The 16715-nt window shown below is 28.5% G+C and overlaps 1 protein-coding gene across 1 annotated transcript in view; it reads left to right on the top strand.

Annotated features, from left to right (window-relative positions):
• LOC145297685 (proprotein convertase subtilisin/kexin type 4-like) overlaps window positions 1–16715 on the top strand; it is a 318708-nt gene that overhangs the window by 132157 nt on the left and 169836 nt on the right. Inside the window, exon 3 of the mRNA XM_080143882.1 lies at window positions 13924–14022. Within this exon, the coding sequence (XP_080000008.1) occupies window positions 13924–14022 (99 nt within the window). The remainder of the gene's footprint in view (window positions 1–13923; window positions 14023–16715) is intronic.

Below are 16715 nucleotides of genomic sequence, written 5' to 3'. Positions count from 1 at the left end.
TATATATAACATTAGAGAATATATTTCTAAACTCTTGCAGATTCTTTCTAACCAACATACACACAAATGTTATCTATATAATAGACCTGAACGTCTGGGAGTTTCTTTCAATCTAGAGGAAGAAAATTATTGAACCAGATTTTAAAGAAATTTGAAAAATGATGTAATGAGTTGCTTTAGTTTTAAGAAGAGCAAAGGCACCTACCTCATCTGCATTGAAAATAAATGTAGCATGTATTTAAAAGGTTACTGAGCAAACTTTTATTGGAGATCTAATACCCTTAAAGATGCTTTAAAATTTTACTCGGAAGAAACTGTATTTGATAATTATTTATTAATTGATGGCTAATATTTATTATAATTTCACATAAATCTGAATTTACTTCCTTTGCATAAAGCACAGTTAAAATAAATATAGACTACATTTGAATGAACTGTTCCAAAATTCATAATGATCGGTTAATTAGTTCAGAAATAAATACTGTAAATAAAAATATACCTAATTTTATATAGATGCCACTAGGATAAGTTCCACGAACAGTTACCAGTCTTCACATTGCAAGCTATTCCTCTCACTGCCAGGGGGAGGGGGTTACAGCACCTGTGTTAAGTGTGATGCTGTATTTAGGTGAGTGCTGAGCCCCCACACAGTTCTCACTTATCTATCTTCAGCATAATAATGAGGCAATGATTAGATGAATATGCAATGTTAGATAAGATCAGACCCGGCATAATAGCTCTGATACCCTTTTGCAAGGTGTATCAAAGCTTGATAAACTTTTCATGATCAGCTGACTGTTGGTTTGGTAACACTGAGAGGAGTAACTCTTTAACATGTAACATGTAAAAACCTTTGCATGGAAAGCTGGAGAGAAGTTGGATGACTCCAGAAAAAATTGGATGCAAATCCTCAACAAGGACAATGGAATTTGAATGGAATCGATCATTAAAATTGTGAGGCTTTGAGTTTGGGATTACAGGCTACTAGGGAATGAATGAGATGATAAAATGAATGACGACGACGACGATGATGATGATGATGATGATGATGATACTATTAAAAGTTTAATAATAATTGTTAGTCACTCAGCCTTGATACCTCTGTTGATGAGGATGGCTATACCAAAATTTGACAATCAGTTGACTACATGTGTTTGATGGTGTTGAATTGGAGATTCTTGGATGATAAAATGCATAAAGAACTTGAGGTGAAAAGTTGGACAACGCAAGAAAACTTGGATGCAAACCATCAACAAGGATCTTGGACAATGGAATTTGAAGAGGATCAGTTCTGAAGAGCATCAAACTTGGAAACTGGGGTTGTGAGCTGCCGGAAAACGTTCAACCTGTGAACAAGAGAAATACATTACTATGGAGGATGATGATGATGATGATGATGATGATTGTTTTAGAAATATTGCTGTTATTTAAGAGTAACCAAAGATTATTGACAAGAGGTAGTTCTGAATCCCATATTACTAGCTGATTGTTTGACAGACTCTAAGAAATGGAAGAGAGGGCACTCCTCCTCTTATAACCTTCCATCACCATCAAAAAAAAAATTATCTGTTATGTCTATAAACATAACAGGTTTCACCAAACTTTAAACCTCTTATTTTCAACATTTATATTCATAACGATCATGTCGTTCTCATCCTCAGGTGTCTTTTTATTTCTGTGGCTGTTCAATTTTTTTCATGGATTGTATTTTCTAATGATTTCTAAACTGCACAAGAATTTATTGTTTGCATTACAAAAGAATTCTCACGTATAAACTCCTAACCACAAACGCCATACCTTACGGTATGTATGGGAAAATTCCCATCTTCAACCAATGAAAGATGAAAAGCACAATTATCTTTTTACCAGGTGAAAATTTTAACTTTCATTTTCTCCATTGTCCATTGAAATCAATAAAAAAGAAAAGATCTAAACAACGACAGCGCTAAGTAAAGCATATACCTCCACCAATGTCCAACATTTATGGATATCTGAAAACTGATGGGACAGATTTTATTTATTTTTTAGATTTACAAAAGATTATTTTTTCATTTTAAAAAGATGTGGCACAAGTCCAAATAGAGTTGTGGGGGATGGGGGTCAGAAGTCCTTCATTTAGCATTCTCTAAATTAGTTTCAATCACCGAAATACCATATTCACTCTATGAGCCAACTTAATATCTCTGGATGGTGTTGACGTTTTTTATTTACAAAAAATCTACGTACAATTTCAAAAGCACTCAAAAATAAACAAAAGGAAAAAGTAACCAAATAAAATAACGGTATTGATTAGTACGATTCTTTTAAGTCTGTCTAGGTTTAGGAGCTGTTCGCTGTTTTCCCTGGATTGTTTCAATAGGCAAAAATAAGCAAGTCGTTTTTAAGTGGGAATAGCAACTATTGGAGAAATGAAAATAAATAACAGGACGGTGTTTGTGGGCATAAATGGTGTCTAAGCAGATAAGTACAAATTTGAAGTTAGGGGATAAAATAAAGTTATGTGATTGATTTTTATTATTTGAATTCTTCAGATTACTGTTCTCATCTTGAGTGTTATTCGCCTTTCAGCCGATGTAACCTTTGACCTTCTTCAGGTGTATCTTATCAAACTCTGGGAATTTTTCTGTTAAACTCAGGAATTTGCATGGAATTTCAAACGGAACCAGTATTTAATCCATGGGAGTAGCATGCTCTTGTTCATCAGCCATGACTATGTAGAAGTCCTAAGTAATTTGCAATTGTATTCTTTGTATCAGAAACATAATGTTACTGATGTCAAAATAAATGGTTTATTTTAGTAAGGATTAGCTTGGGTGCCCAGCGTTACCCGGGTGTTTGAAGGTGTGTTAAGCAAAAAAAAAAAAAAAGTGTTAGTAGGCAGGCAGGCAGGCTCGAACCCATACCACGAAGGAGGAAAAGAATGTGAAAAAAAAGTGACGTCTTTGCTGTTGCACCTCTCGCCAAACCAGAAGTGACGAATGTTTAAATTAAGGCTAGTCACTCGAAAAGAGGGGATGATTTCAAAAATATTGGCAAAAAAAGCAACCCCTCCCTGTAGAAAAGTGCCCAGTAAAGGAATTAATATTTTTAGCGAATTCTTCAATATTTGTTGTTCGATGAATCGAGCTTTAAAAAGAATACTGATCTTGTGAAAATCCGTCGCTTCTGTCGAAATACAAACGTACATACGTATATTTAAACAGACAGATGAGATTCATATTATAGATGGCAAAGAGGCTAAATTAGTGCTGTTTACTTGTTGTTACTTTAAATGTTCATATTTAGTAAAAGGGTTTTGATGGGGATATTCATTCTCTCTTTCCCAATGAGTTTATCAGTTGACATCTGATTTAAGTTAGTGTACATCACAACCGCATCTACATGTTCATACTACCTATATCAAACAGCTTCATCCCAATGTGTAAACTGGCATCTCTAATCATCTATTCTGTACTTTATGTAGATCACATGGAGCAAGATAAGATTACTAGGAAGGATGTTCCAGTTGCTTGCTGCTCTTCAGTGCTGAATCTGAAAAACTTAAAGAGAAACATGTAAAAAAAATGTAGCAGTTGTAGAAAACTAAAATTTCAATTCTATTGGAATTCTATAATAATTGTATTCTATTCCCAGAATATTATTGGAATTCTATAATAATTGTATTCTATTCCCAGAATATTATTGGAATTCTATAATAATTGTATTCTATTCCCAGAATATTATTGGAATTCTATAATAATTGTATTCTATTCCCAGAATATTATTGGAATTCTATAATAATTGTATTCTATTCCCAGAATATTATTGGAATTCTATAATAATTGTATTCTATTCCCAGAATATAATTGTATTCTATTCCCAGAATATTATTGGAATTCTATAATAATTGTATTCTATTCCCAGAATATTATTGGAATTCTATAATAATTGTATTCCATTCCCAGAATATTATTGGAATTCTATAATAATTGTATTCTATTCCCAGAATATTATTGGAATTCTATAATAATTGTATTCTATTCCCAGAATATTATTGGAATTCTATAATAATTGTATTCCATTCCCAGAATATTATTGGAATTCTATAATAATTGTATTCTATTCCCAGAATATTATTGGAATTCTATAATAATTGTATTCCATTCCCAGAATATTATTGGAATTCTATAATAATTGTATTCTATTCCCAGAATATTATTGGAATTCTATAATAATTGTATTCTATTCCCAGAATATTATTGGAATTCTATATTAATTGTATTCCCAAAATATTATTGGAATTCTATATTAATTGTATTCCCAAAATATTATTGGAATTCGATAATAATTGTATTCTATTCCCAGAATATTATTGGAATTCTATAATAATTGTATTCCATTCCCAGAATATTATTGGAATTCTATAATAATTGTATTCTATTCCAAGAATATTATTGGAATTCTATAATAATTGTATTCTATTCCCAGAATATTATTGGAATTCTATATTAATTGTATTCCCAAAATATTATTGGAATTCGATGATAATTGTATTCTATTCCCAGAATATTATTGGAATTCTATAATAATTGTATTCCATTCCCAGAATATTATTGGAATTCTATAATAATTGTATTCTATTCCCAGAATATTATTGGAATTCTATAATAATTGTATTCCATTCCCAGAATATTATTGGAATTCTATAATGATTGTATTCTATTCCCAGAATATTATTGGAATTCTATAATAATTGTATTCTATTCCCAGAATATTATTGGAATTCTATAATAATTGTATTCTATTCCCAGAATATTATTGGAATTCTATAATAATTGTATTCTATTCCCAGAATATTATTGGAATTCTATAATAATTGTATTCTATTCCCAGAATATTATTGGAATTCTATAATAATTGTATTCTATTCCCAGAATATTATTGGAATTCTATAATAATTGTATTCTATTCCCAGAATATTATTGGAATTCTATAATAATTGTATTCTATTCCCAGAATATTATTGGAATTCTATAATAATTGTATTCTATTCCCAGAATATTATTGGAATTCTATATTAATTGTATTCCCAAAATATTATTGGAATTCGATAATAATTGTATTCTATTCCCAGAATATTATTGGAATTCTATAATAATTGTATTCCATTCCCAGAATATTATTGGAATTCTATAATAATTGTATTCTATTCCAAGAATATTATTGGAATTCTATAATAATTGTATTCTATTCCCAGAATATTATTGGAATTCTATATTAATTGTATTCCCAAAATATTATTGGAATTCGATGATAATTGTATTCTATTCCCAGAATATTATTGGAATTCTATAATAATTGTATTCCATTCCCAGAATATTATTGGAATTCTATAATAATTGTATTCTATTCCCAGAATATTATTGGAATTCTATAATAATTGTATTCTATTCCCAGAATATTATTGGAATTCTATAATAATTGTATTCTATTCCCAGAATATTATTGGAATTCTATAATAATTGTATTCTATTCCCAGAATATTATTGGAATTCTATAATAATTGTATTCTATTCCCAGAATATTATTGGAATTCTATAATAATTGTATTCTATTCCCAGAATATTATTGGAATTCTATAATAATTGTATTCTATTCCCAGAATATTATTGGAATTCTATAATAATTGTATTCTATTCCCAGAATATTATTGAAATTCTATAATAATTGTATTCTATTCCCAGAATATTATTGGAATTCTATAATAATTGTATTCTATTCCCAGAATATTATTGGAATTCTATAATAATTGTATTCTATTCCCAGAATATTATTGGAATTCTATAATAATTGTATTCTATTCCCAGAATATTATTGGAATTCTATATTAATTGTATTCCCAAAATATTATTGGAATTCGATAATTATTGTATTCTATTCCCAGAATATTATTGGAATTCTATAATAATTGTATTCCATTCCCAGAATATTATTGGAATTCTATAATAATTGTATTCTATTCCAAGAATATTATTGGAATTCTATAATAATTGTATTCTATTCCCAGAATATTATTGGAATTCTATATTAATTGTATTCCCAAAATATTATTGGAATTCGATGATAATTGTATTCTATTCCCAGAATATTATTGGAATTCTATAATAATTGTATTCCATTCCCAGAATATTATTGGAATTCTATAATAATTGTATTCTATTCCCAGAATATTATTGGAATTCTATAATAATTGTATTCTATTCCCAGAATATTATTGGAATTCTATAATAATTGTATTCTATTCCCAGAATATTATTGAAATTCTATAATAATTGTATTCTATTCCCAGAATATTATTGAAATTCTATAATAATTGTATTCTATTCCCAGAATATTATTGAAATTCTATAATAATTGTATTCTATTCCCAGAATATTATTGAAATTCTATAATAATTGTATTCTATTCCCAGAATATTATTGGAATTCTATAATAATTGTATTCTATTCCCAGAATATTATTGGAATTCTATAATAATTGTATTCTATTCCCAGAATATTATTGAAATTCTATAATAATTGTATTCTATTCCCAGAATATTATTGGAATTCTATAATAATTGTATTCTATTCCCAGAATATTATTGAAATTCTATAATAATTGTATTCTATTCCCAGAATATTATTGAAATTCTATAATAATTGTATTCTATTCCCAGAATATTATTGAAATTCTATAATAATTGTATTCTATTCCCAGAATATTATTGGAATTCTATAATAATTGTATTCTATTCCCAGAATATTATTGGAATTCTATAATAATTGTATTCTATTCCCAGAATATTATTGGAATTCTATAATAATTGTATTCTATTCCCAGAATATTATTGAAATTCTATAATAATTGTATTCTATTCCCAGAATATTATTGGAATTCTATAATAATTGTATTCTATTCCCAGAATATTATTGAAATTCTATAATAATTGTATTCTATTCCCAGAATATTATTGGAATTCTATAATAATTGTATTCTATTCCCAGAATATTATTGAAATTCTATAATAATTGTATTCTATTCCCAGAATATTATTGGAATTCTATAATAATTGTATTCTATTCCCAGAATATTATTGGAATTCTATAATAATTGTATTCTATTCCCAGAATATTATTGAAATTCTATAATAATTGTATTCTATTCCCAGAATATTATTGGAATTCTATAATAATTGTATTCTATTCCCAGAATATTATTGGAATTCTATAATAATTGTATTCTATTCCCAGAATATTATTGGAATTCTATAATAATTGTATTCTATTCCCAGAATATTATTGGAATTCTATAATAATTGTATTCTATTCCCAGAATATTATTGGAATTCTATAATAATTGTATTCTATTCCCAGAATATTATTGGAATTCTATAATAATTGTATTCTATTCCCAGAATATTATTGGAATTCTATAATAATTGTATTCTATTCCCAGAATATTATTGGAATTCTATAATAATTGTATTCTATTCCCAGAATATTATTGGAATTCTATAATAATTGTATTCTATTCCCAGAATATTATGCAAGATAACATAATTATCCTATTCTCTTTAACCCGTAGCACACAAAGCACATCGAGTACCATTAATTTTATGATCGATCACATATACCATAATTACTCTTAGTGTGTATATTGTAAAATTCCCTGACAAATAAGGAAAATCTCTAAAGACACTTATATTTCTTATTTCTAGTTTTTCATGCTGAGATCAAAGTATAGTATCTGTTCTCAGTCAGGTAAAGAGGAATTTTTATTGACAATGTCAGTTTTTATTATTGTTCCATTTAGAATGTGGCTCATGTATAGGATTGAAAAATTATACATTAAAAAGAAAATGAAATTTATATCATAGGTTGTAATGACTAATTATAAAGACAACAAAAAGAAAATAAAATTTATATCATAGGTTGTAATGACAAATTATAAAGACAACAAAAAGAAAATAAAATTTATATCATAGGTTGTAATGACAAATTATAAAGACAACAAAAATAAAATAAAATTTATATCATAGGTTGTAATGACAAATTATAAAGACAACAAAAATAAAATAAAATTTATATCATAGGTTGTAATGACAAATTATAAAGACAACAAAAAGAAAATGAAATTTATATCATAGGTTGTAATGACAAATTATAAAGACAACAAAAAGAAAATAAAATTTATATCATAGGTTGTAATGACTAATTATAAAGACAACAAAAAGAAAATGAAATTTATATCATAGGTTGTAATGACAAATTATAAAGACAACAAAAAGAAAATAAAATTTATATCATAGGTTGTAATGACTAATTATAAAGACAACAAAAAGAAAATGAAATTTATATCATAGGTTGTAATGACAAATTATAAAGACAACAAAAAGAAAATGAAATTTATATCATAGGTTGTAATGACAAATTATAAAGACAACAAAAATAAAATAAAATTTATATCATAGGTTGTAATGACAAATTATAAAGACAACAAAAAGAAAATGAAATTTATATCATAGGTTGTAATGACAAATTATAAAGACAACAAAAATAAAATAAAATTTATATCATAGGTTGTAATGACAAATTATAAAGACAACAAAAATAAAATAAAATTTATATCATAGGTTGTAATGACTAATTATAAAGACAACAAAAAGAAAATGAAATTTATATCATAGGTTGTAATGACAAATTATAAAGACAACAAAAAGAAAATGAAATTTATATCATAGGTTGTAATGACAAATTATAAAGACAACAAAAATAAAATAAAATTTATATCATAGGTTGTAATGACAAATTATAAAGACAACAAAAATAAAATAAAATTTATATCATAGGTTGTAATGACAAATTATAAAGACAACAAAAAGAAAATGAAATTTATATCATAGGTTGTAATGACAAATTATAAAGAAAACAAAAAAAAAATGAAATTTATATCATAGGTTGTACTGACAAATTATGAAGACAACAAAAAAAAATGAAATTTATATCATAGGTTGTAATGACAAATTATAAAGACAACAAAAAAAAAAGGAAATTTATATTATGGGTTGTAATGACATTATAAAAACAATAGTTAAAATTTAACCTTTTTAGTTTTTGGTTACTTATGGCTTAACTGCACAGAAAAACTGGCAATCAAAGAATAGTTTTTTTCCGTAAAATTACTTTTAAACAAATCTCATTCTCTGCTGCTAATGTAAGCAATTCTATACTCTTCCACGCTCGTTAGTATTATAAATACTATTACTAGTAGTAGTAGCAGATGTAATTGATTTTTTTTCTTTTTTTCAAGAGGAGCTATTTACATCTGAGATAAATTTTGTTTGTCATTTCCAACCACATGCATACAGACAATCGAGCTTGAATGGAGTAATCATCTATGCAGATCAAATGAAGCAAGATGAAATGACTAGGAAGGATGACACTATCCGCTAGTGTCAATGGTCTCTCTGTATGGAGGTTTGTCAGGACAACCTGGAATGAGGATACTTTTTATTACAAGTAAACCTTTACTTAATATTCAAATTTACATACTAGTTGCAGCCCCAATAAAATCTTTCCGGTATGTCTAGCCAACACTGGCTTTTACCTGGAATGGTGCGCTTTCTCTAAATGATGTTACCTCAAGTAACAGCATGAAGCTGGATACTCCTCGGACAAGAGGAATTCAGTAAACCCAAGAAACCACAAAAAATCTATACTTAAATATATTATTTAAAATATATTTTATAGGTCAGTTGGAGAGAGAAAAATTATGTTCCCAACTTTATTAACTTTATCAACTTTATTAATTTTATTAACTCAATGTTTGAGAGGTAAAGGAGAGCTTAACTGAAATATTTGAATATCTATATCTCTACATTCATATAAATGCAACTTTGTCTGTGAGAGAGAGAGAGAGAGAGAGGGAGAGAGAGAGTTCCTTATAGACTCCGAAATGGCTGGACAGATTTTCTTTAACATTTGCAGAACTTTAGGATATAGGTCTGGGAGTGATCTTAGTTAAATTTTGTCTCAGAATACCCCCGATAATTGCTGATAATCAAAACCGTTATTTTAATTTATCTATCATCGGTAAAGCCACTTTTTCTTTGTTGTTGCTTAGCAACAATGATAGAAAAACAGGGCCATGAAAATTCTACTGTGGGGAAGTTGATAGCGTGTTCTTTTGTTTTGTTTTATTTTTTACATGGCGTGGTCTGTAGGTTCAAACTCTGCACATACTGACTTATTTTTTTACTGCAAAGAATTTTATACTATTTTTTTAAACTGTAAAGAATTTTATAAGATTTGAAAATTTACATTTGGGGGAGGGGGGCATGATGTGATCTGTAGGTTCAAACCCTGCGCATAAATTTCTTCAAGTTTTATTTTATTTTTTTTTTTCGTTAACTGGAAAGAAGTTACATAAAATAATTTTATAAAAGAAACAGGTTTTCTAGAGTGCAATATAGAATAACATATTTCGGACTAAGTTCCTGCATGAAGGCATGTGAAGCTTCCTCCTGGGTGATTTCACGGATTTCGATGACAATAAAAATATAGTAGTATGAAATATTTGTTGATCATCATTCAATCCCAGACAATGTCTCATATACAGATCAAGTGTTAGCCACTGAAATTAAAAACAAATACAAATCTGTGTTATCTGCTGTGGGATTGTCCGGAAAGAGAACTCTCTCTTGAACAAAACAATGTTTTGTTTTGTTTGGACAGTGAGATTTCGTATTTGTTTGAAAATACGTTATAAGTAGTTTTTCATGAAAATATTGGTTTAATAACGTAGCCAATAATAATATTTCTGAATAAACTTTTTTTTCTGCATAAGAAATTCTTCTAGACTGTGGCAATTTTTATTTAGTTTGAACGATTTTTCTCAAATGATATTAAAAATCAGTGTTTTTTGTTCATATGAAAATAGTTTTTAAATAGTTTCAATAAAAAAATACTGTTTTTATAACATAGCCAGAACTGCCAAATAAATATTTTTTTTATTTTTCTTAAGAAAAAAAGATACTTGTAGACTGAAGCAATTTTTGTTTTGTATATAAGAACAGAATTTACTATAAATATTAAAGTTGTGGTAAAGTTACTTATGCTGAAACGAAAAAAGAATTTTTAAAAAAATACCAAAGACACCATTGTGAATCGATTGACATACTTTGCAAGCAGTTCATTAATGTAATCCTAAATTCTAGAATGTGAAAAAAAAATATGTATATAGAATAGGCTGCCAGAACAGAATTTAGTGTATCAATTTGAATAAATAGTGAATGTTCTTTGTTTCACAGGAAGAAATTCAGAAGAAAAAATGTTATGAATAAATGGAATGCGAAGACATTAATAGGTGCGACATCCATATATTTGACATTCAATTCGATATTCCTGTATTCCTAGAATTTAGATAATTTAACTGAAATCCCTTTATATTAAGAAAAGAATCAGTTGGGCGATGAGAGTAAATAAATAGTTGTGGGTAAAAGAGGATGCCATTTTCTCTTAAATGAATATAAGAAACATTGAAAGAAGAATAAATGAATGCATAATTTCTGGAAACATGCATGAGTGCTAATTAGCTAACTAGAACGTCGACCAGGTTAGCATATGAAGGTTCCAGCTATTATTTTGCTATTATGTCTGAATGAAATGGGAAAACGACTTTATTAAAGAAATTTTGATATGGATTCATTTTTCTTATGAGCAGCTGTATGTAATTAGTCTCTTAATGCTTAGAATGGGAAGAGAGGGCAAGTAGTTATGAGGAAGTAATACTTTGAAATAACACCTGCCACTGGATAGGTTTTATGCAACTTGAGTGTTAGAAAACATTACCATAAGGAATCTGTGACTTTGAATTTTTGCATTCTGTCAAAAATATTATTCAACACGTTAAAGTTGAAAGATAGTTAAGACACCACAGAAATTCAGTTGTACATACTGTGATGTTGATAGGTTTTTTATGTAACAGATCTCTGGAAAATTCAGTTCAACTGCAGGGCCTGGACTAAGTTTGTTTTTATAATTACAAAAAACGATTTTAAGCATCCTCAGTTGTTTCCATTTATTATTATTATTTTTTTTTTTTTTTTGCTATTATTCAGTAAACATGTTCAATAATTTAAGTGTAAAAACTATTTTTACATCATAATGAAATTAAGAAAAAAAGACTAGCAACCTCCAAAACTGATTATTATTTAGCACATTATCTGCTGTGTCATTGGTTCATGTTGGTGTGAAGAATGTTGCAAGTTACATTAGCTGAAATGTTATGAAAATAGCTTCTAAAATGAGAAAAGTAATCCAAATAATACAAATTATCAATTTTCATCTCAAATATTTCGAAATACAGTTATTTTATTTAAATTGATATAATAGTTTTTGCTGTTTTCTCTTTTAATAAACAATAGGTTCAAACTTAACTGAGCATTACAATATACATATGAAAGGATTCAACATACAGAAAAAGAAGGTTTTTTTTTTTAGTTTCTCTTGAATTTTTATACCTGACATTTCTTTTTATAGTCCATAAAACATTTGGCTCAGAAAATGAAGAAATTGGGAAAATGTAAAGTTGGTTTTTATTTTCCTATTAAATTCTCTTCAAAAATGCATAAGTTGTAATGTATAAATATTTACTTAAAGTTGTGTACACAATGACAAATTAAAAAAAAATAAACCATCCACATGATTTTATTATAAACTTAAAATTTTAGAGGGCAGATCAGTTTTCTATATAAGTTAATAGAAAACGAACAGCTTCTTTAGAACTGCACACCTGTGGAACTCACTTCTGTTTCGTTGCTTTCCAGCTGATTAAAGTATGGTTGTCTTCAAGTCCAACGTAAACAAGTTCTTGATGAGCTGTCCACTCAAGTAATCCAATTTACAAAATTTACACTAATAACGATTACTACGATATTGTTCCATTGACTCCTCTACACTCATTAACCCTTATCCCCGAGTGGCTCCAAGCCTTGATATGTGGTAATTCCTTTGTAAAAGAAAAAAACATTTTAGTTGAAATTTAGATATGAGATTTTTAAATTAACAAGATCGTTTTATGTTAAATTTGCAGAGAAAACTGAGTCAATTCTAAAAACAAAAGTTTGTAATTTTTTAGAATCTGACATGGGTCTACTTTTTTAGTTAATTACATCTAAACCACCTGGAAAAAATATCTACAAGGGAGTTGTTGACTATCTTGTATAACCTTCTTCAGACGTAGCATGCATTGAAGAACCTGACTTCGATTAACATCATTGCAAGACCCAAAAAGAGTCTGCATCAGAATCAGTCATCTTCTGAGTGAGAAGCAAAGGTGTGGCAGGTGAGGGATGGTGAGAGGTGTGAAAGGAGTAAGGAAGTCAGAAAACCAGAATTGATTGGCCAAATAAAGAATTTCATAGATAAGGACTGCCGTGTGTCTATACGGACAATAAGTGCACAGTTTGATGTCAGTGTGGGAACTGAAAATGCAGAAAATTTGCACAAAGTTTGTTCTGATGGTGCTCCATTCTTGTCACAGACTATTTGACCAAGATGTGCATCAAGACAGTTTATCTCCCTGTGACTTATAGTCATTCCCTAAACTCAAGGAAAACCTTAGAGGCTGTTGTTATGAGACAATTGAGGAGATGAAAGAGACTGTGATTAGGGTCATTGACACGCTCACACAAGAGGACTTCAATGTGGCCTTCCAGAAGTTGTTAGAACAGTACAAGTGCATTGCAGCCGGAGGTGATTACTATGAAAAGGACTAGAGTTTCATGTGTGTAATATCAATAAAAGTGCCCTTATGAAAAAATTTGGAAACTTATTTAAAGCATCTCATAATTTAATCAAATTTAATTTAAAATTTTATATCTTTTTTGTCTTAACTTTTCAGGTTATATGGTTTGAACAACAGTTTGCAAAAAAACGTCTAAAGCGAGACACGGGAGAAGAACTATTTAATGATCCATTATATAAAAAACAGTGGTATCTGGTAAGTGTTAATTGTTTCAATTTGTGGGTTTCATTCTCTATTTATATAAAGTTAAGTATGTGTATATGCTTATAGTTATATGTACAAAATTTACTCCTAATCAATCATGAATTTTGAAATAGAATTGCTAGGCTTAAGCGTCGATAATATAGCCTATATTTAGTTTAATTTATTTATTTTTTTAATTATGAAGAAACAGATGTCAATAATCAGATGCCTCAAATTTTTGAGAAATTTGGACACTAGTCATTAGATATCAATTAATAAATACTATTTCACAACTTTCAGTTTCTTTGAAGGATTTTAAAGGATTTTTAGGGGTATAATATGGGAACAACTTCTGATTTGAAAAGTCAACTTGCATTAAATTTAACCCATTTGACATCAATTAAACAAGATTTCCTGAATTTAAATATTTTAAATCTTAAATTTGAGACATTTTCGCAACTCAAAATCTTGTCATGGATTTTGATCAAAATTAGGATTCTAGACGTAAGATTTAATATCATTATATCTTGATTTTAATCTTCATAAGGTGACATAAATTTCTTCAAGAATTTAATTTTACTCATTCTAGAACAAGTATTCTTTTAGGTGGACTATAAAACCTCTTTGAAAAATGAATGTTAAATATCTTGTATGTTGTGTGATACCAAATCATATCAGCATCTCTAGTAAAAAATCTGTTAGACTAAACACATCTATTAATAATAATAACACATCTATTAATAATAATAACACATCTATTAATAATGTTATATACAAACACAGTTAATATATGCATTTAAGAAAATTTTAAAGATTTGAAACTATTACAAAAACAATAACTATACAAAAGTAACCACACAATTAGAAAAACTTTAAAGAATATGAAAAGGATATGCAGATTCGTACCTCCTAACTGATGAGATCTTACTTTACACAGCCTGCCAAGAACTATAGTTCAGTTCCTGATTATAAGGGTGACCAGAAATAAATGCACCTCAACTTTTGGTAGTGTGATAGAAAAAACTACGCAAAAAAGCAGTGCATCTGTTTGGCATGTTCGATGCAGATATTACACAAATAATAAATAAAGAACTTGTATTTTTTTCATTATGTGGCATTAATTTACATATGAGGAGAATAACTACTTTAAGAAGGACGAATTGGGGAGGAGGGTTGTGTGTTTAATGGCTGAGAGAAAACATCAAAGCTAAGAATTGTTGGTGTGAATTACAGTGTTGGTGATTTCCATCAGTTTTTCCTTTCATTCCTTTCAGGATTATAAATAGAACTCATTTCTTAATTTTCTGCAAGAATTAAATGAAACGTTGTTGGAAATATCAAAAGAGAAGAAAAGTTCTTGGACTCTTTTTCGTAATTCTAAAGAATATGTCTGAGATAATCTTCATTTCGCACTGTGCATTTCTTAAGGCATGACACTCCGTTACTGATGATGTTCTTACAAACCAGAGAATGGATTTGACCTCCTTCCTGATGGCCTCCTTCGGGTTTTATGATGGTTTTTGTTCTCCGTACTTAGACTCTATCTTTAAAGGTATCCCTAGCGAAAAAAAAGGGAGGGGTGCTATGTTTGAGTTGTGAGGTACGCACTCAAAATCAGCCTTGAGATTGATGACATGGCCTCTCTGTTCCATCATACTAGAATCAGAACATCACTACACGCAACAGATGCATCTCATTCTTGCATCTAACCAAGTTCAGTTTTCAACTTTCTAAAAAGTGGTTATCTATATCTTTTAAATAAATACTTTGACACATTTCTTACAGCAATGAATTCTAAAGACGTTTTTTAATTTCATACAGAAAATAGAATTCCCATGACTTAAATTCAGTTAGATTATGTCTATAATTTGGAGAGCTTTGCCACATGCTTGCAAACAAAATTTTGCCACCCAACATGGTTGTGGGACAAGAGGTTGATTGTTTTGTTATCATATAATTAGCAAATTATATTGAAGCATTTGTTAAGGATATCTTTAAGACTGGATATGGCTTGCCGCAACCTCTATAATTTCACAGTCAAATTATGGTTAAAAGAATCAATTTATGCAGTTCAATACTCTCTGCCTGATTATGGATTTGAAATGATTAAAATTTTCTCAAGATTTAAGAATCGGAGTTTGTGTCCTTTACTAAGATTTTAAATCTCATTAAAATGAGGTATGTGTGTGTATATAGATTTATAAAGGTTAGTATGTGTGTATGTATATAATTATATCTATAAAAGTGAGAATGTGTGCGTATAAGGGCACTTCTCAACCTATATGCTCAACGAATTTTTGATCTATATACTTGAAATACAGGGTATTCAGACATGTAGAAAACTTTTTAATCAGTTTTCATTTAGAAAAATGGCTGCTAAGGGGTCAAAATCGAAAAAATTAGTATGTGAAGGTCATCGGATTTTTGTCTGTTTGTCAACTGTTTTACGAATGCGCAGGAATCATTCACATGACAGATTACTTATGTTAAGAATAAGTAGGTTTGAAAACACTTTTTAAAGATCGTGTCGAGCAGGCCTGATTGTTATCATATTTGACACACTGTCTTTAGGATTTGGTTTCAATCTCACCTCAAGTATTTTTTTTTTTACTTACAAGAAGTGAAAAGTTAAAAAAAAAAAAAAAAAAAAAAATGCCCGCATGCACATGTGTCAGTTTCTTTCCATTTTTTTACTTCATGTTTTT

This window comes from Euprymna scolopes, chromosome 18 (genome assembly GCF_053919585.1).
Source record: "Euprymna scolopes isolate OS-2025 chromosome 18, ASM5391958v1, whole genome shotgun sequence".
Taxonomy (NCBI): Eukaryota; Metazoa; Mollusca; class Cephalopoda; order Sepiida; family Sepiolidae; genus Euprymna; species Euprymna scolopes.
The sequence above is the reverse complement of the archived record's forward strand: the minus strand, read 5'-3'. Positions and strand labels throughout refer to the sequence as shown.